Source organism: Desmodus rotundus, chromosome 8, assembly GCF_022682495.2.
Source record: "Desmodus rotundus isolate HL8 chromosome 8, HLdesRot8A.1, whole genome shotgun sequence".
In the NCBI taxonomy this organism is placed as follows: domain Eukaryota; kingdom Metazoa; phylum Chordata; class Mammalia; order Chiroptera; family Phyllostomidae; genus Desmodus; species Desmodus rotundus.
The window spans coordinates 64268736-64293416 of record NC_071394.1 but is presented as its reverse complement, the minus strand read 5'-3'; the positions used below and the strand labels follow the sequence as shown (position 1 = coordinate 64293416).

Sequence of the window (24681 nt, the reverse complement as noted above, 5' to 3'; positions counted from 1 at the left end):
ATTGTACTCGAACATCAATAAAAAAAGTAAAAAAAAAATTATACACTGAATTCTACATCTGCGAAGTTGAGGTCTTTCATTTCCACCGCACAACACAACAGCTAGGAGCTTCTGGAAAACACTTGTGGTGCTCAAGGATGGAGAGCTCCTTGTCACAGGAGATGGAGTGAAGGGATGTCCATACTAATTTAAACGTTTGGATCCAAAGACAAGACCATCCTTTACTTTCTTATGAAATGCCCTGGAATGAAAATCTGTCCATGGGATCTCCTGCCCCAACTGAAGTATCCAGTAACAATGGGATCATTTCAGTTCAGCAAAGCAGAGAATACTAAATTTAATCACAGGTTAAACTGACAATCCTATAACTCTTGAATCATATCTGAAATATTTGTATTCTTTATGAATAAAATGATGCTTATAGAGGGCAGAAATATACCTTTTCAAGTGTTTTACCCTTATGATCTGAAGTTATTTAAACTATAAATTAAAAATAAATTACAAAAACTAGCATATATGTATTTTTTTACATAACATTGTTGGAGACAAGCTTTAAACATAGAATTGCAATATCACCTGACTTTGTATATGATCAATGGTAAAACATGCTAGTCATAAAAATAGCTTTTACAAATATACATTTGTTTATAGTGTCTCCCTTATCATTCATAATATCTTTCACATTTTAAGACTTTTAAGACAAAAAAACCCCCAAAACCTCCAAGCATAATTAGCAAAGGGAAACACACATTTACAATCTAAACCATAAAATCTTGACAATTATACATCTTATAACATAGAGGAAATAAAATTTCTAAGATTGAATAATACCATTCTTGTTATTTATTAGGGTATTTATATAACTTGAGCCAAAGATGCTGCTATCCAGTAAGGAACCTCCTTTCACATTTCTGGGGGTTGTCAGAGTTTCTCTTTTGTGTTTGCATCATTCAATTCAGATCACTTTACCTGTAGAAACTGAGAAAAGAAAAAAGTATTTTAAACTATAGAAATTTGTGTTTCATTGTTGGTAGCATGCATATGTGTAAGTTAGATATTAAGGCTGCATCAGGAGAAGGATAAAAGAATTAGATCTTTAGAGAACTCTAGGTTTTAGATTCTTTGTTGAAGGCAATACTAAGATCATTTATATTTATAGCATCGTGTAATTTTTTTAAAGTCCAGCTAATTTAATGCCTGCAATCAGCAATTATTTTTTAGTCTGAGCTCCTGTCCAAACCAGAGAAAAAATCTTGAAATTCTAGGCTTAGAGAAAGATCTGTGGGTTGCTCAAGAATCTTTGCTGTTCCTAACAAGAGTGACCATAGAGTACTTTTCCTCTAAGAGGCTTTGAACAGTGCATTCCCAGACAAATGCACTTGGAATAAAATGCCCATAAAGGTCCTGATCTGAGCAACAGAATCTTCGTGGCAAACAAAAAAAAGCTAGCAACAGGAAGGGCTGTGAAGGCCTCATGATGCAACTACAAGCCAGAAACACCATATAGGAGCCAAAATTCAATTAGTTTCAGAATCGAATTGAAAAATTGAAGATGAAGACAAAAATAAAATAATGCAAGATTTCTATAGTGGGGAAAGGCATTTATTGATCTTAGAGTCCTATCAAGTTACAGGTCTTTCTATTTAGGTAAAAAAATAAGTACACATTATTCCATCAACTTCGAAGGACTTCAGGAGTTCAATAGGAAATCTATGTTTATGTCTTAAGAGTCAAAGACACACAAATCAAAGAATCAGTGGAGACTGGAGTTGCCATTGAGACTAACATCATGCATGCATCAGTTATCAGTCTTGGGGGGCAGAATATGGTACCCTGGTTGTCAGTCTCAAGGGAGGACCCCAAATATTGTATTTTGGTGTCAGAGTTCTCAAAGAAAACAACACGGTCAAGCATTGGGTGGAACAATGCTGACAGCTCCAATACTGTGTGCTGGTCCCTCATGGCTAGTTAGTTCCCCGAAGGTATGCCAGGTATTTGGCCAATGTATATCCCCTTCTCACTGTAGCAGGACCACTCCCTGTCCCTCATGGGGTTTGAAACACTGAAAGCTGGGAGAATGTTTGAGGGCCCCTTACATACACAATTAAGCAGAGCAAAGAAACACTCATTTAGCTTGAAACAGGGAATGGTACTTTCATACAAAGTGGTAAAAGCAGCATAGGCCACGTGGGCTCTTTATTTCTTGGAAGGAAGTTTTCCAGGCCCACCTGAAGGTTGAAGACTGCCAACCATTGCTGGCTCCTATGAATAATTAGATAATTAGGTAACTTGATCTTTTATTGCTATCCTGAAGCCTGTGATATAGAGATGATGAAAAGCAGTAGTATTAAAGTTGGGGTGGTAAGGATTATTCTGGATGTCAGCAGCTCCAGGTCTCATGCCTGACCAAGATCTTAGGTTGAAAGGAACCCTGTGGAACTGGATGGTGTTTTCCTCATGGGTGTGCAGCTTTCACATTTAAGAATATAAACATCTCTAATTTTAGTTAATTGGGATTTATCTCCTTTAATTCCAGGAAGATTTAGGATTGAATGTAAAATGTTTACAAAAAGAGAAGCCGGAGTACTAATATTTTTGTGTTAAGAAAAACAATCTGTGAACATTTGATATACCATAAATAGTTGTATTACTTAAGAGATTTTAGCCTATTCATATAGCAGTCTTGTGATTTCAGTTTAGACTATGCAATTAAAAATTGATTGACATGTTTATTCAGGATCTTTTGTGATTTCATACAAATTTTAAAAATACCATTGTAACTTTGATGGGGATTGCATTAAATCTGTATGTTGCTTGGATTAATATGCCCATTATAACTATGTTGATTCTTCTAGTCCATGAACACAGAATATCTTTCCATTACTTTGTGTCATCTTCAAATTCTTTAAATAATGTTTATTAGTTTTCAGTGTATAGGTCATTCACTTCCTTTGTTAAGTTTATTTCTAGATATTTTCTTTTTTTTGAAAATGCAAAAGGAATTGTTTTATTCATTTCTTTTTCTGAAGTTTCATTTTTAGTGTACAGAAATGCAGTGGGTTTTTGTACATTGATTTTGTATCCTGAAAGTTTACTGTGTTTGTTTATTGTTTCCAATAGTTTTTTTGTGTGTGTATGTGGAGTCTTTTTAGGGTTTCCTATATAAAGAATCATATTGTCTACAAAAAGTGACAATTTTACTTCTTCATTTCCAGTTTGGATGCCTTTTATTTCTTTCTCTTGCCTGATTGCTTGGCCAGCACTTCCAATACTATGTTGAATAACAGTGGTGAGAGTGTCTTGTTCCTGATCTGAGAGGAAAAGCTCTCAGTTTTCTTACCATTGAGTGTGATATTAGCTAAGGGTTTGTGATATATGGACTTTATTATGATATTGACATAAACACAGGCACACAGACCAATGAACAGAATTGAGAGCCCAGAAATAAATACACATGTATATGGGAAAATAATTTTTGATGAAGGAGCCCAAAACATACAATGGAGAAAAGAAAGCCTCATCAATAAGTGTTGCTGGGAAAATTGGAAAGTCATATGCAAAAGAATAAAACCAGATTGCTATTTGTCACCATACACAAAAGTTCAAAATGAATTAAAGAGCTAAATATAGAACCTAGAAGAAAACATTGAATCTAAATTTATAGACATTGGTCTTAGGATTTGATGAATTTCACCCCAAAGGCAAGAGAAGTAAAAGCAAAGATAAATGAATAAGACTATATTAAGCTAGGAATTTTCTGCACAGCAAAATAAATCATTAGCAAAATAAAAAGTCAATCAACTGAATAGGAGAAAATATTTGTAAACAACAGCTATGATAAGTGGTTGTTATCAAAAATATATAAAAACTCATACAACTCAACAACAAAAATATACAATTAAAAATAGGCAGAGGGCCTGAAAAGACACTTCTCCCAAGAAGGCATACAGATGGCCAACAGATACATGAAAAAATGCTCAGCTTTACTACTCATTAGGGAAATGCAAATCAAAACTACAGTGAGCTAGCACCTTATACCTGTTAGAATGGCTATTATGAACAAGTCAAGTAATAACAAGTGTTGGATGGTTGCAGAGAAAATGAAACCCTTATTTGCTGCTGCTGGGAACATAAGCTGGTATAGCCACTATGGAAAACAGCATTGTGATTCCTCAAGAAGTTAAGAATAGAGTTATTGTATGACTCAGCAACCCCTCTTCCAGGTATCTACTCCCCAAATTTGAAAACATTTATTTGTAAAAATATATGTACCTTTATGTTCATTGCATCATTATTCAGGGTGGCCAAGACATGGAAACTGAAGTGTTGGATAGAGAAGATGTGATACATGTATACACAATGGAATACTACCCACACATAAAAAAGATTAAATACTGCTATTTATAACAACATGAATAAACCTTGAGAATATCATGCAACATGAAATGCGTCAGAAAGAAAAAGTCAAGAATCATATACAGCAAACAAAAAATTAATAAACAAGACAAACAGACAAAAAATATTCATAGACACAGACAACAACATGGTGGTTACCAAAGAGAAAGAGGTGAGGGGAGGATGAAGAGGGTAAAGGGGGTCAAATTTATGATGATGGAAGGAGACTAGACTTTGAGTGGTGAGCACACAACAATATATAGATGATGTGTAATAGAACGGTACACCAGAAACATATATAATTTATTAATCAATGTCACCTCAGTAAATTTATTATCAGATCCTCCCTAAAACCCACAAAAGAGGCTTTACAAGAAAGAAATTGATTGAGACATAAGATTTCATGTTTTTAAAAACATTTTATTTTTATTTATTTTTTAATAAATAAGAGGGGAAGGGAGGGAGAAAGAGAGGGAGAGAAACATTGATTGGCTGTCTCCCATTTACCCTCAAACAGGGGACCTAGCCTACAATCCAGGCATGTGCCCTGACCAAGAATTGAACCAGTGACCTATTAGTCTGTGGGACTGATGTCCAACCCACTGAGCCACACCAGTCAGGTAGGATTTCAGTTTTATGATTTGAAATGTTATGTCCAAATCTTATGTTTGTGCGTGATATTAGAAAGTCTAAGAAAACTTTAGGTCATCATGTCGATACATTTAACTTACTGGATTTTAAGAATTATTTTATTCCCAGAATAATTTTGTTAAATCAGACAAATGGAGTACTAAAAAACACAATATAAAACTTGCAAATGCCATTTACAATGTTTGAATGCATTAAATGAACTAATTTGGGACAATCATTTTTTCAAAGTACTCCTAGAAGTACTTTGTAAATGTGCTACACTTATAAATAGAATCCTAATAATAAATGCCTAACAATTTTGATTTTCAAACTTGCACGAATTAAGCAATTAAAAATAAATGGAATAAATACCGTTAGTAGTTTTTTCTCCAGTCACAAGCATAAAAAACTTACATCCTTAGATAAGAAACTTTCATGGGTAATGCTGAGTATATTTTGGTATTTTGATGTTATCTGTCACTCTTTTTTTCTGTCCTTCCTCTCATCCTCCCCACATTGATACTATGCTATAGATGAAGTATGTCTGGAAAAAGTGCAGCCATTGTTAATATAATGAAAACAGTTTGTGTGACATTAATGTAATCTGGCATCCAAGGAGAGTGGACAGAATGCATACGTATGAAGAATGATGACTTCACTGTACTAGTCAGAGGGGGCAGTAGACACCATCATTGAGTGGGCATGTGTACTGTGTGGCTGTTGCATTCAAAATGATTGAGCAAGTAGAGCAACAAATCTGCATCAAATTTTGTGTTAAGATTAAACATTCCTCTGCAGAATCTATTTGGGTGATTCAGAAGGCTGCAGATATGGACAACTGGTGACTGGCAGCTTCATCATGAGACACATGTGTGCTCATGTATCACATCTTATACAGACTTTTTTGGCAAAACATCAAATTACCTGTAGGTAACTCAGTCCCCCTACAGCCCAGATTTGGTACCCTGGGACTTCTGTTTTTTCCCAAAAATAAAATCACCTTTTCAAGGGAAGAGATTTCAGCTCTTTGATGAGATTTAGGAAAATATGATGGGGCAGCTGATGGAGACTGGGAGAACTGTATGAGGTCCCAAGGTACGTACTTTGAAAGGGACTGAGGTGTCATTGTCCTATGTACAATGTTTCTTGTATCTTGTTCAATATGTCTCTATTTTTCATATTACATGGTTGTATAACTTCTGGACAGACGTTGTACTTCCTGATCACATATGTGTATTTCAAATAATGAAACGTTATTCAAATGTGTTCTTCATGGAATTCCAGGGTCTGTCCATGTACATGAGAAGTGCTGGTTAGTCTTTAGAGCACAAAAATTGAAACTCATGGAACAAAGTAGCTCTGCTACTTTTTGTGTAGCATAAAGGAAGTTTTATACATTTCCTGTATGCACAGACCCCAAAATATCCATGATCAATGTGAAAATGAATACCTTAACAAATTAAATTTAACCTGTAGAATGATGTGGACATGTAAACATCAGGCATTGTGACTTTTGGGTTTTGATTGATGTTGCCTGTGTGCATGACAGATCTAAGGCTTGTTATCTTGCAAAGGCACTCTTTTCTCCAAGGCTTCAGTAGATTGCTTTCCCTATAGATAGAAGATGCTTAAAATACTATGCCCACTGTGTAGGTAAAGTTTGCTATCACTGTGTTTCTTCAGGTTAAATCATGGAAAGTGATATTAATTTAGTATAGTCTTCTACCATTCTGATCATCTCAAAAGACTGTTTGGCAAATACCCATCTTGTTAAAAAGAAAACAACAATCTACAGTTTTTTGTGCATATTCATTACCCCAGTATGATTTCTCTTACTCCTACCTTTGTTCCTTGATTGTAAATGATTACATAAAATCGCTTTCCTAGGAAGGAGAATGGTAGGTTTGAAAATAATTTATTGTAGTATTATTTCCTTGCCTGAAGCTTCAAACAATTTTTGCATCTGGAGTAGAAAAAAAAGAGCTTCATGTATTATGCCTTGTCTAGTAGGTGCTGCTAATCATATGGCTACAAGTCATGACTATAATTCTCCTTACCTGAAAACTGGCAAATATGTTCACCAAGCTTTCCATAGAACTTCTAGTCCAGGGAAAGGCTTGCTGTTTGCTTCTAATGCTCAGACCAAAGGGGACAACTGTGACAATCTCGCTGCCTGTTTCTCAAGATTGACAGTCACTTAAGGTGCTGATTCAGTTGGTATAATGTGAAGCTAATTGTGCCTTCCTTCTCCTGTATAGTGGGTAATCTATTTGCTGGTTGTACAGGAGCCTGAATGCTTTTAAATCAAATTTTCCTGATAACGAATGCTTTTTGAACTCTCAATCTCTCCCATTTCTGAAAAACAACAAAATATGAGCCACTCATTGAACCTAGATTGTATTGAACCAAGTGATTTACTTCTATTTGACAAAGATAAAAAGGATAGTATTAATCCACAGGGAAAGCACATTTAATTTCAAACCTCATACATTAACATATTTGAAGTAAAACAGGTGCAACAGAATGAGGAATAAACACATCTTATTTACCGCTCTACCAAAAAATCATATTTTTAAGAAGTCTTGTGACTTCTTTAACATCAGAAATGTTATGTTCTTTTTTCTATTTGAGATTTATAACTAATTAGTAATTTTAAAAGTATAAATAACCTGTATTTTTAGGCAGCATCTATTTATAAGAGCAAAAAAAAATGTGGAACAAAATATGTGGTTAATACAGGTTGTAGAACATTTTATAGAAAAGCAGAATCTTATCAGCAGGAATTATCTGTATTCATTGTTACCACTGTTGACCTTCAAACACATGGACAACCAGATATTTCACCCGCAAAATAGGTTTATTTGGGAAAAACAAAGAATTGCAATTAGGCTCATGCATTCTGATGGTAAACCAAAGATGAACCCAGAGGAAAGAAAGAGAGGAAACTTTTAAAGAGGGAAAAGAGAAGTTGGGAGGGTTATTACAACAGAGTTCTTCAAGTTGGGCTCTGATCCAAGTAGGGCCTGACATCTTCCCCTTTGGGCTCTACCAATGCCCATTTACATGATATTTATTAATTTTTTACACTACTGATCATGTTTACTAATTGTTTAGCCATCCACTAGTTATAAACAATGTGAATACATTTGTCTTTTAAAAAATCTCTCATTACAAATAAGACAGAATTCAATTCAAATTTCTAAATAACATACAGAATCATAGCTGCTGCTCTGCATTACAACTTACAGCTTACCTTCTATTAATAAGCTCTTGGGACCAAAATTGCACTCTATGTTTAGATGGAAAGAATCATATCACCAAAACTGTAATGGAATGAAAACCAAGATGGCTAGTGACTTACTGAAATGATGACAAATGAAGGCAACAACTTTGTTGTATAGTTCTTGTGGCTTTGATGGACATTTGGGGTATGGGGGGAGGGGACAGAAAAAAAAGGAGAATACAAAAGTGTAGTAACCTGTCACACACTTGGAAAGAAGCCCATCAGGTGTTTACTAAGATTTTAACTCTAAAATCAAGATTTAAGTGACCAGAGCATAAAAAGAGCATGGCACTAAGAGAGGCTAAAGGATCTGGGTCTTTGAGATTTAACTAGAAAATAATGGAAGCTCTGGCTTGATTATCTCAAGGGACACAGAATTTGACCATACAAGGCTCCATTTGTAGGTAGTCATGGTTAGAAACAATTTGCTACACTGAGTCTAAAAACTGCTAAATATCTGAATTATATAAATTGAGTCAAAACCTAGAGAGCCCTAGAGAGTGTGGAGACAAGCTGGGCAGCCTGGAAGAATCTGGGAGGAATGGAGGTACCAGGAGCATCCTGTCTTTAGGACATGAATTCAGGTCAAAGTTCCTAAGATGGTGAGAGAGAAGGCAGTCATTAAGTCCAAGGGAGGTGGATTGCTATTAGAACATTGAAGCAGGAATCTGAAGAATAAGACTTTCTTGTTTTGATTTATTTATTTGTATTTTGGAGGGGATCCCTTTGTTCTCAGTAATAAAACAGGACCCAGTTATTAGAATACACCTACAATAATTGTAATAAGCTTGCAGCAAGTGAAACAGCAAGAATGTCTTAGAGTTTGAGGCATCTGAATTTCTTAGCTGAGGATCCTTTAATTAGCTCTAAATTTAGATTGGGTTTCAGTTATTCTTAGAATCTGGGCTAAGACTGTGGGCAGGGTCATAGTCATCACAATAACTCTTGTTCATACAGTGTGTGGAAGTTTATAAAATACTTTATATGTATATTTTCATTGCAAACCAAATGAGGCAGGTAGTTGGGCAAGGATAATCCTCAGGTTATTCGTTAATTCTTGGATCATAGAGTGTCAAGGTTAACTCCAACCCAGGCTGCTTTATTGAAGTCAAGTGTTTTTCCTAATATTCTCTTTGCCTAATTGTGGAAAGGAGAACAGTAGGGAGGCAGACTGGGCCCAGCAGTAACTCTAACACTGATGAACTAATCTGGGATGTGAAAGTATTAATATATAGGTTACATAGGTGCCTGATGACGACTGGGAGAAGAGAGGTGGAATTACTGGGGAACTGTGAGGACTTGCACATGACTTATTGTCTACACTTCCCTGATTTGTAGCAGAACTGCCTAGATTTTTTAAAGTCCTTATGCAAGGATATATTTTTATTGGTGAGAGATAGAGATAGAGGTAGAGATAGAGATAGAGAGATAGATATATAGAGAGAAACATCAATGTGAGAGAGACATCAATTGGTTACTTGCTTCCTGTACATGCACTGACCAGGGGTGGAGCCCGCAGTCTAGGCATGTGCCCTGAACAGGGATCGAACCCACAACCTTTTGTTGGGTAAGGTGACACTGCAACCAAGTAAACCACCTGGCCAGGGCAGAAGTGACTGGATCTTTTAAAAAGTTCTATCTTGAACAAATTCAAAACCATTTTAATTAAAACTTGTTTTAAGCAACTGCCTAAGAGACCTTTTATGTTGTGAAAATGCATTTGATGAAGAAAAAAATAACTTTAGAGTAAAATTAACTAAAGTATATTACATAATTTTATTTAAAATGTCTACATAAAATTTAATCCATTTAATACTGAAAAAAATTTAATCACATTGGTCAATTTTATGATTATCAGAACTGGCATGTACTGTTACACATATGTTAACATTTTTAGATTTTTTTCCCCAAACTATTCCCTGATACTTTTTGAAGATAATTATGACTATGTTTGAGGGTTTTGGGCTCACTGACAATCATATTTGACTAGTTGAATTGATAAATTATAGTAATTTTATTTGGTGCATAACGTTTTATCAAGCATTTATTTCTGCTTTGTCATGCTAATTTACAGGGTGGGGCAAAAGTAGGTTTACAGTTGTGAGTACTTGAAACAGTTTATTCTTGTATTATTGTTTATTAATTATTATACTATTTTTCATGTGAGCAACTGTAAACCTACTTTTGCCCAACCCTGTATAATGTCTAGCAATCTTTACTTACTCTTAGTGCTGGAAATGATAATGATAATTTTCAGATAATAATCCAAGTTGCTCAAGTTAATTTCAGTACTAGAAGCCAAATGATGATTAATGCTAAGATTATTATGAACTTCAAAATTTTACCATTTTACTGCTTTCCACAGTTCTTTGGATAATTAGTTCTGCCACCAAAAAAAGAAACACTTTAAACATCATTTTATATTTATCAGTAAAATGTGATTTAGAATTGACTTAGAGGTTTAATTTTAAAAGCACTGGGAAATTTTACAAGTAATTCTTGATCATTCAGAATAGCTTTGGAGAGGTGGTCATGGCTATTTAATAATCCTCATTTAACTTAAATTTAGTGTATATATCAGTCAAAAATTAGAATATAATAAAATAGGTTCAACTTTAAAATTGAGTGAAATTAATCTGAAAGTGCAAGTAAAATAGTCAAGAAATGAGTATGCTATTATTCTATTAATAAACCCTTGCTTTTTATCAGTGTATTTCAGATATAATGTTAATTTAAAAAATTATTAAGGTTTAATGCTTTGGAATATTATCAAAACTGTAAGCACTCAAATCATGCTGAACATAATAGAATCCTGGATTATTCAAAAGAGATTTCAGAGTCTTGTAGTCCCTTGGATTTTCATGATTATTAAAAAGAATTCCATAATTGTAACAGATGCCTAAGAAATCGAAAATTGGATGTCCTCTGTCTTATATATGACTGATTCTGTCATATCCTTTGATGGTAACTTTTTCAAAGAAACATTTTGAAATATATTATGGGCAAAGTGGGAATAGAGGGAGCAAATCTCAACATAATAAAGGCCATTTATGCCAAAACCACAGCCAACATCATATTCAGTGGGCAAAAACTAAAAGTGTTTCCTTTAAGATCAGGAAGAAGACAGGGATGTCTATTTTCAGTACTCTTATTCAACATAGTACTGGAAGTCCAAGCCACAGAAATCATACAATAAATAAATAAATAAATAAATAAATGGCAACCAAATTGGAAAGGAATAAGTAAAACTGTTATTATTTGCAGATGGCATGATACTGTACACAGAAAACACTAAAAGACTCCACCCAAAAGGTACTAGAGCTGATAAATTCAGTAATAACAGAATACAAAATTAATATTCAGAAATTGGTGACATTTTTATACACCAATAATGTACTATCAGAAAAAGAAACTAAAAAACAATCCCATTTAAAATTGCAAAAAAAATAAAATAAAAAAGGTAACTAGGAATAAATTTAACCAAGGAGGTAAAGACCTATACTTGGAAAAATATAGGACATTGAAGAAAGAAATTGAGGAAGAGTGAAATAAGTTGAAGCACATACTATGTTCATGGAATGGAAGAATTAACATCATTAAAATGTTCATACTATCCAAAGCAATCTATACAGTCAGCACAATTCCTACTAAAATACCAATGGCATATCTCACAGAACTAGGACAAATATTCCAAAAATTTATTTGAAACCACAAAAACCCCTGAATAGCCTCAGCAATCTTGAGAAAGAAGAACAAAACTAGAGGTATTATCTGCTATCAAACTGTACTATGAGGCCATAGTAATCAAAACATCATGGTACTGGCATAAAAAGAGGCATATAGATCAGTGGAACAGAATAGAGAGTCTAGAAGTAAACCCATGCCGTTATGATCATTTAGTATTTGACAAAGGAGCTAAGAACATACCATGGGGTAAAGACAATCTATTAAACAAACGGTGTTGGGAAAAATTGGATAAATACATGCAAAAAAAATGAAACTAGAACACCTCCTTACACCATACACAAGAATACACTCAAAATGGATTAATGACTTAAATGTAAGACTTGAACCATAAAAATTCTAGAAGAAAACACAGGCAGTAAAAACTTGGACATTTTTCATAGCAATAGTTGTTCTTATGTATCTCCTTAGGCAAGGGAAACAAAAGAAAAAATAAACAAATGGTACTACGTCAAACTAAAAAGTCTTCATATAACACAGGAAATCATCAACAAAATAAAAAGACAACCCACTGAATGGAAGAAAATATTCACCAGTGATATATCTAATAAGGGGTTTATTTCCAACATTTATAAAGGACTATACACCTCAACAACAAGAAAACAAACAATCCAATTTAAAAAATGGGCAGAGGACCTGAATAGACACTTTTCCAAAGAGGGCATACAGATTGCCAGTAGACATAGGAAAAGATGCCCAGCAGCACTAATCATCACAGAAATGCAAATTAAAACCATAATAAGATACTATCTTACACTTGTAAGAATGGCTATCATCAATTAATCAACAAACAACAAGTTGTGGTGAGGATGTGGAGAAAAGGGAACCCTAGTCCACTGTTTGTGGGAATGCATACTAGTGTAGCCATTGTGGAAAACAGTATGGAAGTTTCTTAAAAAATTAAAAATGGAACTGCTTTATGACCCAGCAATTCCACTTTTGGGAATATATCTGAGAAACTTGAAACACTAATTCAAAAGAATATATGCACCCCTCTGTTAATAGCAGTTTTATTATTCACAAAAGCCAAGATTTGGAAGCAGCCCAAGTGTCCATCAGTAGAGGAGTGAATAAAAAAGCTATGGTACATTTACACAATGGAGTACTATTCACCATTAAGAAAGAAAGAAATCTTACCCTTTACAATAGCATGAATGGATCTGAAGGTTACTATGCTAGCTAAAATAAGTCACACAGAGAAAGACAAAAACCATATGATTCCACTTACATGTGGGAATCTAAATAAAAAATAAATGAATAAACAAAAGAGAAACAGACTTGTAGACACATAGAACAGACTGACAGCTGTCAGAGGAGAGGGGGTTGGGGGCTGTGTGAAAAAGGCAAAGGAATTAAGCAAAACAAAACAAAGCAAAACAAAACAAAACAAAACAAAACAAAACAGATGCAGACAACAATGTGGTGATTGCCAGAGGGAAAGGGGGATGGTGGGTGGGGGAAGAGGTCAAAGGGGGGATAAATGGTGATAGAAGAGACTTGACTTGAATGGTGAGTGCATGATGCAGTATGCAGATAATGTGTTATTGAGTTGTTCACTTGAAACCTGTATGGTTTTATTAATCAATATCACCCCAATAAATTCAATAAAAAGAATATGTTTTGGATACCTGTTCACTGGTCCATGTTTTCCTTTGCATATTGTAAGAGAAATACAATTTAGAAATGGTATCAATTACATAATCATTCTTGTATGAATCATGATATATAGGAGCTTGGGGCATTTTAACTCAATACATTGATGAAATAATTTAACATAAGCTGAGTTCTCTCCTAGAGGATTTTTGTGACCAAATCTGTTCCCATATCAGAAAACAAACTCTTTATTTGAAGAGATTTTTCCTTTGTAATCAGATTCCTCTAGTAAGTCGCACTTTATGGGCCTGAACAGAATGCTTTGAAACATCATCTGTTCATTGATGTGACTTTGTGGGCACTGTGTCTGTATGATTTCTGTTGTATCACCTACACCTGGTGGGGTTAGCTGAGTAAACACAGTGTGGTATTACTAGTACATAAGTATAATATGTCCTACATCTGCACTGTACTTCTGAAACTAGACATTATTGTTACAGAATTTTATACACACTCGTTATAATGGAGAGAAGCCAAAGCACAAGGAAAGACACCTTCTTGCCCAGGGTGCTGTTGAATGTGGTGACCTAAGTCCAGTCCAGAGCTGCATTCTCCTGCCCTGACTTGAAGACCACGTTAAAATAAATACTTAATTTGAAATAAAACATCACAGAACAGACACACAGGTATGGAGGGAGATGGCCTGCCTCTAAGACGCCTGGATCCTTGTGGGAAATATTGGTTCTGAGGAAAGTTTGGACAGAAAGTTTCAATTGACTTACAGGTCCTTGGAGTTGTGTTTGGTAGAAGCAGGTTTTGGTGGACACGTGTTGGGATGTCAATAGGGAGGCACCTAGGACACTATTTTGAAGATTTATTTTGCTGCTAACAATATAGGCAAGTGTAAGAGCACAGGGAATTAGCTTCTGGGTCATAAAGAAGAATTGCAAATATTTGCTCATATATGTGCATATAGCTTTAATAGATTTTAAATAAACTTTATGGACTTATTGTTAGGGGGTGATGGGCAATGTTGTTTTGTAACTGAATTTCTATTTCTTTTTTTGTTTTTTTACCTACAGGTGTATAAATACCTTCAGATCTATAAAGCAATAAAAACTGCTAACAGTTATTGAATTTTTTAGTATAATCATCTCATTGGCAAGACCCATTTGGGCTATGAAAGGGAGTAACCAATTTTAACATTTTACAGACCTTAAGGAAATGTTAAATGTTTCCCTCACAGAGGGAAAAAAACCAGTGATATGGATGAACTTTTTCAACCTAATTAACTTCCAGATAAACTCATTTTATGTGTACAGAGATAGTTCAATGAAAAACATTCTTGGTTCTCATCAGTACTGAAATTTTCTCCTGACTACACCTACCTGGCTTCTTTAAATACTCTTGTCACTATTTTACTTTTTTTTAGGCTTGGTTTATTTGGTTAAAAATTAACATGTACTGAGGGCTAGGTGTATGTGAAGTACTCTTTTAAGTACTTTTAAATGCTTTATCTCATTTATTGCTCACACCAAATGAGGAGGACAGTGCTATTACTATCCCCATTTACAAATCATGAAACAGAGGAAAGAGAGGTAAATCACTTGCTCAAGTCACATAGTTCTTCATAAGTGGCCAATACTAACTCAGGGCTACAGCCGTGCAGTGTTGACACTCGTTAACTCTGCGCTACAGACATTCTCTCCTATTTGTTTCAAGTAATACACATCATGCCTAAACTCTCAAAATCATTTTTGCCTGGATTGTATTATATTTCAGCAGCTAATGCTCACTCCTTTGCGTAAGTAGGTGGTATAGTTAAAAATAATATAAAGAAAAGGCAAAACTTTTTTAAAATTTAGCTTGGTAGTTTTTTATGACCAAAAAACCAAACCAAAACAAAACAAACCACTTTCTGTCGTCTGTCTGTCTGTCTCTCTCAGGACTTGCATAAACAGAAACTCTCTAATGCAATCAGAGCCCTGAGAAAGTTTATGCAAAAATAAATCATATATGTCAGTATTTCTGGAGTCATTTATTACCATTTCCTTTGGGCAGATATATGCTATCCTTAGGAACGTTTAGACTTCACATCCATGTAAAGATAACACTAACAGGCCTCTAAGAGATATTTATGAACATCCAGGAGCACTTGGGCATCAGGCTGGTAGCTTCTTCATGTTCTACAGGAACAAATATGTATAAAATATTTACATCTGTCTCATCTTCAAGTGTTGTTTTTGTTGTATCACAGACTCTCTACAGAAAATGAGGAGATCTGAGAAGGCAATGTCCTATTTTGACGACTATAATTTGGTATTTCTTTAGCACATGTCCTAAAGAGAGGCCAGGTGAGGGCTTCCCAGCTGCCAGCCAATGAGGACCAAAGGGCATCTGACTCCTGAAATTGTCTGGGCATGAAAATGCACTTGCATTCTTATTAATTCTGAGGTCTCAAGTTCTATAAAATTTGGCACTTTCCTAATGTGAGCTAATAAGTCGATTTGCATGCAGAGTTTCTGCCAACTTCAAATATGAAGGTATGCAAGGCAGTGACTACAGCAGGGTGACACCCCAACAGAATGTCATTTGGAGTTACCACTGCATTGAGTGAGAGGTGCAGGTCAACAGGATGGGGCTCTGAGTAACCTGAGTGATGCACACACTGCAGGAGGGCCAGGATGTTGTCATGTGGAAGATGCATTCAGAACACTGGACAGGGAGAGAATGACCATTCTCAGGGCTCTGATTGCATTAGAGAGTTTCTGTTTATACAAGTCCTGAGAGAGACAGACAGACTGATGGCAGAAACTGTTTTTAAGGTCATAAAAAACTACCAAGCTAAATTTTAAAAAAGTTTTGCCTTTTCTTTATATTAATTTTAATTATACCACCTACTTACGCAAAGGAATACTTGGTTTTTCATTTATTGGGATGAATTAAAGTTTAGTTCTAAAAACATTTAAGTAAAAAAAGTCAATTTAATATAAAAATTTAGGCTAAAAGTACTACCAGTGGTATATAGATATGGCAAAAATCATGGGGTACAACACAAATTAAAATTAATAAAATTTATAAACATTAATGTGAAAATATGTAATGGTTCTGGAATCATATAGACCCTGCTGAATCTAGATATTGCTTCTTATTAGCAGCACGACCTGAGGGATGTTAAGCTTTTTAAAATCAGTTATTTGTAAAATACCTACTCCCAAAGGCAGTTAGGCAATAAATGAAATAATGTACATTACAAAACTCTGCATTATTCTTGGAAGGTAGTGGAAATGGAAGAAGTATTGTTTTTGTCTTAGAGTAAAATCGAAGTCTCTTCTGTATTTCCATGTGGTGTTATGTGTGTATGTGTGTTGTATTCTGTTGTATCTTACTTTCTCAGCTTTCTGCTTTTCTTTTTAAGTAGCAGGTAACTGTTCTGCCCTTTTAAAGATAAGCCATTTTTTCCATATTTCTGAGACAACAAAGGCCCAAAGCAATTCCACCAGTCATCTATTTCACCCACTTGGCAGGGGGAGCTGTTACTTCTAGTAAACAGACCCACAGGCCCCAGGCTAGCTAAATCTGCTTTTAGAAAATGTTACCTATCATTATGAAAATGTATTCCTAAAAATGAGGCAAGAGAGAAAATATCAAACATGGAAATGGGATCCAGAATACTTATTTGGTTCTGGTGGAAAAGAATTCTTATCACCTTTCCAAAGGCCTGAACTGTCATTTCCTCTCAGGCTTCCTTAGAGCTTGTGGTTATTACATATTCAGAGCCACTGTAAAGACAGGCAGGATTTGTGAGGGAAGATTCGGAGAGGAGTATGGCTGCTGGGAGCCTAGTCTGCACCTGTTTGAGGTTTAATGCAGGGAAGGGAGCAGCAGACTCAGTTCCTGGCTGTTTGGGAGACAAAGGCTCACAGAGCAGTTGGGTGAATTAAGAAGCCTCTTTGTAGCTTGAACACTAACTACCTGGATAAAACCTTTGTGCCATCCTAGGAAAATGCTTTTTTTAAAAAATTAATTTCCAAAATATGGGAAAGAACTGTAAAAGGTTAGCACTGTTTAGACAATTATTCTCTTTTCCACTGTGATTCTGTGAAGCTATGAATAAAATTGGAAAAATCAAGCCACTTTTTCCTTTCTTCCAGTTTCTGATTTAATGAAATGCTTTCCTACCGTCTGCCATTTCTGTCACAGATTATTAGATTCAGTGCAGGATGAGCAGGTATGACATTAGTTCCAACAGAAGTACTGTTGTTAATAACTTTCTTAGCTTGCTCGAGTACAGATTAATTTTTTTATGGTTGTTTAAGTACAGATTTCTTCCACCGATATTTATTAAATGAAGAGAGTCTTTTACTTATTTCTTTTTATTCTGAGGAGCTTTTAAGGTTAATCATATTTAATATTTTTTAAAATAGCTAGAAAAATAATCAATAAAATATTACACTGGGTAATGAATCAACTATATTTGAAGCATTAAAAAATCCAAAACTTAAAAAAAGTTGCTAGTAATTTGTCAGATAAAACGCTTAGGACACTAAGTTCAATGACCTCTGGAAAAGGCAATCAGGGGAGGTCAGCGTCTATAATTAAGTAACCCTTCCTTGAAAAAAGTGTTAATCTATCTAGTAAATACAATGTTGGAAAATCATCCTGTGCAATTTTAATATTTTATAACACTTTAGAGCAATGAATTGCCTGATACATCTGAGAAACAGATATTATGGTGCCATATGGAATTTTGCTGTGCCCAACATTTTAGATTCAGGAAAAAAAAACATATCACTAAAGGTTCTAGAGTTTTTATAGATTTGATATTATAGAAAATAAGAAGTATGACTACATGCAGATCTAGAAGGAAAATGATGATAATTTAAAAATAAATTTAGTATTCATATAATTTGTGCCAGAAAATTCAAGGACTATATCAGTATTGTGTTAGGAACCCAACACGACTTAATAGAATGAAGGAAACAACATTTATGAGCATTCTTTGAATATAAAGACAGGTAAGAAAGGTCTAAGACACTGATTTTCATCTGGATAAACTAATGTGGGGAGCATGCTCACCTGACCTCTGTATCTGGAGTTTTCACTGACACACAATTGTCCATTTAAAAGCAGTAGATAGTGGAAAGCACCAGAGAACTTAATGGAATATGCACATAACAAGCCTCCGGACACAAAGGCATCATTAGAAACCAGCAAAGGAATATAGACAAAGTGAGGTTAAATTTTTATGGCTCCAAGTGATATTTCCATGGTTATAGTGTCATTTTTAAAAAAATGCCCTTTTACCCAAAGCAATTTGTAGAATTTTTGTGTTTCCCCACAAACTGGAGGAAACTAGTCAAAATGATCCCTTTAAAGTCAAATGAAACAAATCTACACCTACTAGGCAATTGGTGAATTATTTCTCACAAATGGCTGTCAGAGAAATGGAAACATTTACAAGAATATGTAATGAGTTTTGCTAAGCATACCCATAAGCATATGTGTTCACATATTTCAGAATTATTTTCTTGTGGAAATAAAATTCTTTTGGTTCCCTGGTGCTTTACAATTAATATCTCAAACCAATTTTACTTCTTAAAAGTATCATGCAAATGTTAGCATTTTTTGAATATCACATATTGTTTTAATGCTAGTTTCCTTAAATCTAGAGATTAACAAAATTTAACTTGTGATTATATTGTTCTAAAATTTTTTATTGAATTTATCGGGGTGATACTGGTTAATAAAATTACATAGGTTTCAAGTATACAATTCTTTTTTTCTTTTAAATTTTTATTGTCATTCAATTAGAGTTGTCTGCATTTTCTCACCATCTCTCCACCCCACCCCAACCAATCCCCCCCCCCCCGTCCCCTGCCTCCACCCTCCCCCTTGATTTTGTCCACCTGTCCTTTATAGTAGTAGTTCCTGTAATCCCCTCTCCTCACTGTCCCCTCCCCACTCCCCTCTGGCTATTGTTAGATTGTTCTTAATTTCAATGTCTCTGGTTATATTTTGTTTGCTTTTTTCTTTTGCTGATTAAGTTCCAGTTAAAGGTGAGATCATATGGTATTTGTCCCTCACCGCCTGGCTTATTTCACTTAGCATAATGCTCTCCAGTTCCATCCATGCTGTTGCAGAGGGTATAAACTCCTTCTTTCTCTCTGATGCGTAGAATTCCATTGTGTAAATGTACCATGGTTTTTTGATCTACTCATTTGCTGATGGGCACTTAGGTTGCTTCCAGTACTTGGCTATTGTAAATTGTGCTGCTATGAACATTGGGGTGCATAGGTTCTTTTGGATTGGTGTCTCAGGGTTCTTAGAGTATAATCCAAACAGCAGAATTGCTGGGTCAAAAGGCAGTTCCATTTTTAGTTTTCTGAGGAAATTCCATACTGTTTTCCACAGTGGCCTCACCAGTCTGCATTCCCACCAACAATGTACTAGGGTTCCCTTTTCTCCACATCCTCTCCAACATTTGTTTGTTGATTTGTTTATGTTGGCCACTCTGACTGTGTGAGATGGTACCTCACTGCGGTTTTAATTTGCATCTCTCTGATGGCTAGTGATGCTGAGCATCTTTTCATCTGTCTCTGGGCCCTCTGTATGTCTTCCTTGGAGAAGTGTCTGTTCAAGTCCTTTGCCCATTTTTTAATGGGTTGTTTGTCTTCTTGGAGTGGAGTCATATGAGTTCTTTATATATTTATATATTTTGTCTGAGGTATCATTGGCAAGTATGTTTTCCCATACTGTTGGTTCTCTTTTTACCTTAATGTTGTTTTCTTTAGCCATGCAGAAGCTTTTTATTTTGATAAGGTCCCATTTGTTTTTTCTTTCCTTTATGTCCCTTGCTTTAGGGGACATGTCTGGGAGGATGTTGCTGCATGGAATGTCTGAGATTTTCCTGCCAATGTTTTCCTGTAGGACTTTAATGGTTTTACGACTTATATTTAAGTCTTTTATCCATCTTGAGTTTATTTTTGTGTATGGCATAATTTGGTGATTGAGTTTCTTTTATTTGCACATAGCTGTCCAGATCCCCCAACACCATCTGTTGAAGAGGCTGTTTTTGCTCCATTTTATGCTCCTCCCTCCTTTGTCAAATATTAATTGACCGTAAAGACTTGAGTTTATTTCTGGGCTCTGTGTTCTGTTCCATTGGTCTATGTGCCTGTTTTTATGCCAGTACCAGGCTGTTTTGATTACAGTGGCCTTGTAATACAGTTTGATATCAGGTATTGTGATCCCTCCTGCTTTGTTCTTCTTTCTCAAAATTGCTGCAGCTATTCGGGGTTGTTTATGGTTCCATATAAATTTCTGAAATGTTTTTTCTATATCTGTGAAATGTGTCATTGGTAATTTAATAGAGATTGTGGTGAATCTGTCAATTGCTTTGGGTAGTATGGCCATTTTGATGATGTTAATTCTTCTAATCCATGAGCATGGTATATGTTTCCATTTATTTGTTTCTTCCTTAATTTCTTTCTTCAATGTTGTCTAGTTTTCTGAGTACAGGCATTTTACCTCCTTGGTTAGGTTTATTCCTAGGTACTTTATTTTTCATCTTGCTATAGTGAATGGGATTTTTTCCTGATTTCTGTTTTTGATGTTTCATTGTTGGTGTACAAGAATGCCTTTGATTTCTGAGTATTGACTTTGTATCCAGCTGTTTTGCCAAATTCATTTCTTAGGTCGAGTAGTTTTTTGGTGCAGTGTGGACGGTTTCTATGTACATCATGTGTACAATTCTTTAATACACATCTGTATGTTGTATTGTGTGTTCATCACCACAAGTCAAGTCTCTTTTCATCACCACTTACCAACCCATACCCTCCTTTCCCTCTGGTAATCACCATATTGTTGCCATACTGTGTGCATTAGTTTTTTTAAAAGTATTCTTATCTACCCTTAATAAGCTATTTATTTAAAATATCCATCATATCATTTTCTCCAGTGAATTCTTAATATTTTAATTGGCAAATTCAAATTTAAGTAATAGTTCTGGAAGCAACCTAAGTGCCCATCAGTAAATGAGTGGATCAAAAAACTCTGATACATTTACACAATGGAATTCTACACAGCAGAGAGAAAGAAGGAGCTCCTACTCTTTGGGACAGCATGGATTGAACTGGAGAGCATTATGCTAAGTGAAATAAACCAGGTGGTGAAGGACAAATACTGTATGATCTCACCTCTAACTGGAACCTAATCAGCAAAATAAAAAAGCAAGCAAAATATAACCAGAGGCATTGAAATTAAGAACAATCTGATAGTAACCAGAGAGGAGGTGGGAGGGGATAATCAGGGGAAGGGTTTTCAGGAACAACTACAAAGGACACATGGACAAAACCAAGGCGCGGGATGGAAGCAAGGGAGGGAGGTGGGTTTTGCTGGAGTGGGAGGGAGTGGTGGAGGGTAAATATAGACAACTGTAATTGAACAACAATAAAATAATTTTAAAAAATAGTGAAGGGTGTTTAACAATGAATAATCAAGTATAAATTAAATTAATACCCAGTCATTGTGTTATCTTTGTGGAATTTGTTCATATTGAAGGCTGGGTTTTAAAATATATGTCTCTAACTCGAATATAAGCTTCCATTATAGAATGAAACATCCTCCACCCCAAATATAGGATTTTTCTTTTTTATTCACAACCTTTCACTACTCTTTAGAATACTATCTGAGCATAATAATCATTTAATAAGTATTTGTTGGCTGCCTGAATAAAAATGGCATGAATGGAAAAACACATATCTAGGTTAAATTATTTCTGTTGTATAAAACTCTTTAACACCACGGATACCCTCTGTCCAATAGTTCTTGCCCTTTGGGATTTGGGAATAATTTACAAGCAGAGAAAGATGTTTTTGCCTCTGAGAATCTAAGAAGAGTTTATTGATTTAATGTTGCTTGGCTAGACAATATCAGAACTAGGTTTGGGGTTCATCCACTTGCACGAAAATAGGTGTTCTAAAGAATCTGTATGTGTGGGCTATTTTAAAAACCACATGTTACAATATTTGTATCTAACATCTTCCTCAGCTTTAAGGGAACAATGGCAGTTACCTCTTGGGCAGCCGGAATATGACAGCTGTACCCTGTAGAACTTATAATAAAATGTGTATCTGTTTGATCAGTTGGATGGGAATCCCTCCTCATCAATAATATGGTCTCAGATCAATGTGAGAGGATCAACGTTCCAATGGTGAGGTTTGGGGGTGAGGACTGAGTGATATCCAAAGACTAAAATACAAAAATCTAGACATCGTGACATCTGATTATGTATGGTGAAGTAAATGATAGACAAATCCTTCTCTCTAAACGGGATAATTATGTTCCCTTTTTTACATCTTCTTGACCAGTTTATTTCTTTCTAGTTTCCCCGTGAGAGTTGCTTCCAAACTGAAATCAATGTGTCTTTTCTCAGACGTTTCAAATGGTTCTGTTAGCCGGCAAACCCCTGTGCTTCAGGTCAACAGAGATTATCTCAGAAGAGTATGTTGAGGTGTGAGATAATGTTGCTAATAAAATATGCTGGAATTTTAAGACAATGAACTTCACAAGGATATGTAAAAGTAGTATAACCAAATCATTTAATTTTTTTCCTTTCCAAGTTATTAAAATTTTCTACAACTGGCATTTCCACTAAATTTTGTTTCTCAAGGGGAAAGATTAAGTTTGCCATTAACATAAATTTATAGTAGAGGTTTTTTATAAACATGGTCTTATTTAATCATTTTATAATAACCTGCAAAAACTTCCTTTAACACATGTGGAAGTGAGCCTCTGAGACTCAGTGATTTGCCTTAAGGTCCTACAGTTATTAAAAGACTTGTCTATCTGAATCTAAAACCCAAGTAACTCTTCTTTGAACTGAATTGCTAAACTTAAATCTTCACTTTGTAAAATATTTGTTTTATTGAATTTATTGGGTTGACATAGGTTAATTAAATTATATAGATTTCAGGTGTACAACTCTATAATAGATCATGTGTATATTGTATTGTGTGTTCACCACCCCAAGTCATGTCTTTTTCCATCAACATTTATCTTTCATTTAACCACTTCTACCTCCCCTCAACCCCATTTCCCTCTGGTAAATGAGTTATTTTTTTCCTTTACTTTTATCATCCAGCCCCCAACCCCTTTCCCATCTAATAAACAAAAGAAACTAACAAACAAAATATAAACAGATTCTTATAGTTACAGAGAACATTTGCAATTTTAAGGGCAAATGAGAAGGCTTCCTGAAAAAAAGGCAAAGAGACCAATTTCCCCCTGCTCCTCTCCTTAGAGTGTCTCTTCGGAGAACTAGTGAATCTGGGTCCTTCCTTTAACTTTTGATTTGCCAATGTTTATGGCATAGGGAGAATAGGCCCAAGATTGTGGGCCAAATAAATATCTCTGATATTTGATAATGTTAAATTTTACCTGTCCTGTGATCTTGAAAAAACAGTGAAGATTAAGGTTCACCCTTATTCCACCCCTTTTATTTTGGGAAATGGTGTACTGTGAAGAACTATCCTTCCCCATATGGCTCAGGTAAGACTCAAATGGTTAAACACAGACCTCCAAATTCCCATTCTTGGTCACATAAATGATTAGATGAGTCATTGTACCCCTGTTGATCAGTGAGAATAAAATGCTTGTTCACTAATCTTTGGTTAAGCTTCTCTCTATACAGAACCTTGGCCCACAGCCACCCTTGGCCCATGTACAGCCCTCTGGAAGGGCCCCTTCTGGAAAACAGGCTGGTACCAGAGCCAAATGTAAGATGGTCTACTATCTAATATGGAATCTGTTCACCCCACTTCCCCACATACAGTTCATTCTAGCCTTGTTTATACCTCTTTATATAACGAAAAACCTTTTTAGCCCAACTCTTGAGATGCTTACAGATCCTAATGTCAATGTTCTGAGTTGCAAGAGTCCCATCCTTCCTTTCAATAATACTTTGACTAAAGGATCTTCTGACTAAGTCCATATTTGTTTTTAATTCAAAGTACGTAACAATGTAGTTCTGAAAT

General features: G+C 35.2%; 1 protein-coding gene across 1 annotated transcript in view; it reads right to left on the bottom strand.

Annotated features, from left to right (window-relative positions):
• Nucleotides 1–886: 886 nt before the first annotated feature.
• RALYL (RALY RNA binding protein like) overlaps nucleotides 887–24681 on the bottom strand; it is an 821247-nt gene continuing 797452 nt past the window's right edge. Inside the window, exon 10 of the mRNA XM_053930450.2 lies at nucleotides 887–978. Coding sequence (XP_053786425.1) covers nucleotides 961–978 — 18 coding nt within the window. The 3' untranslated portion in view covers nucleotides 887–960. The remainder of the gene's footprint in view (nucleotides 979–24681) is intronic.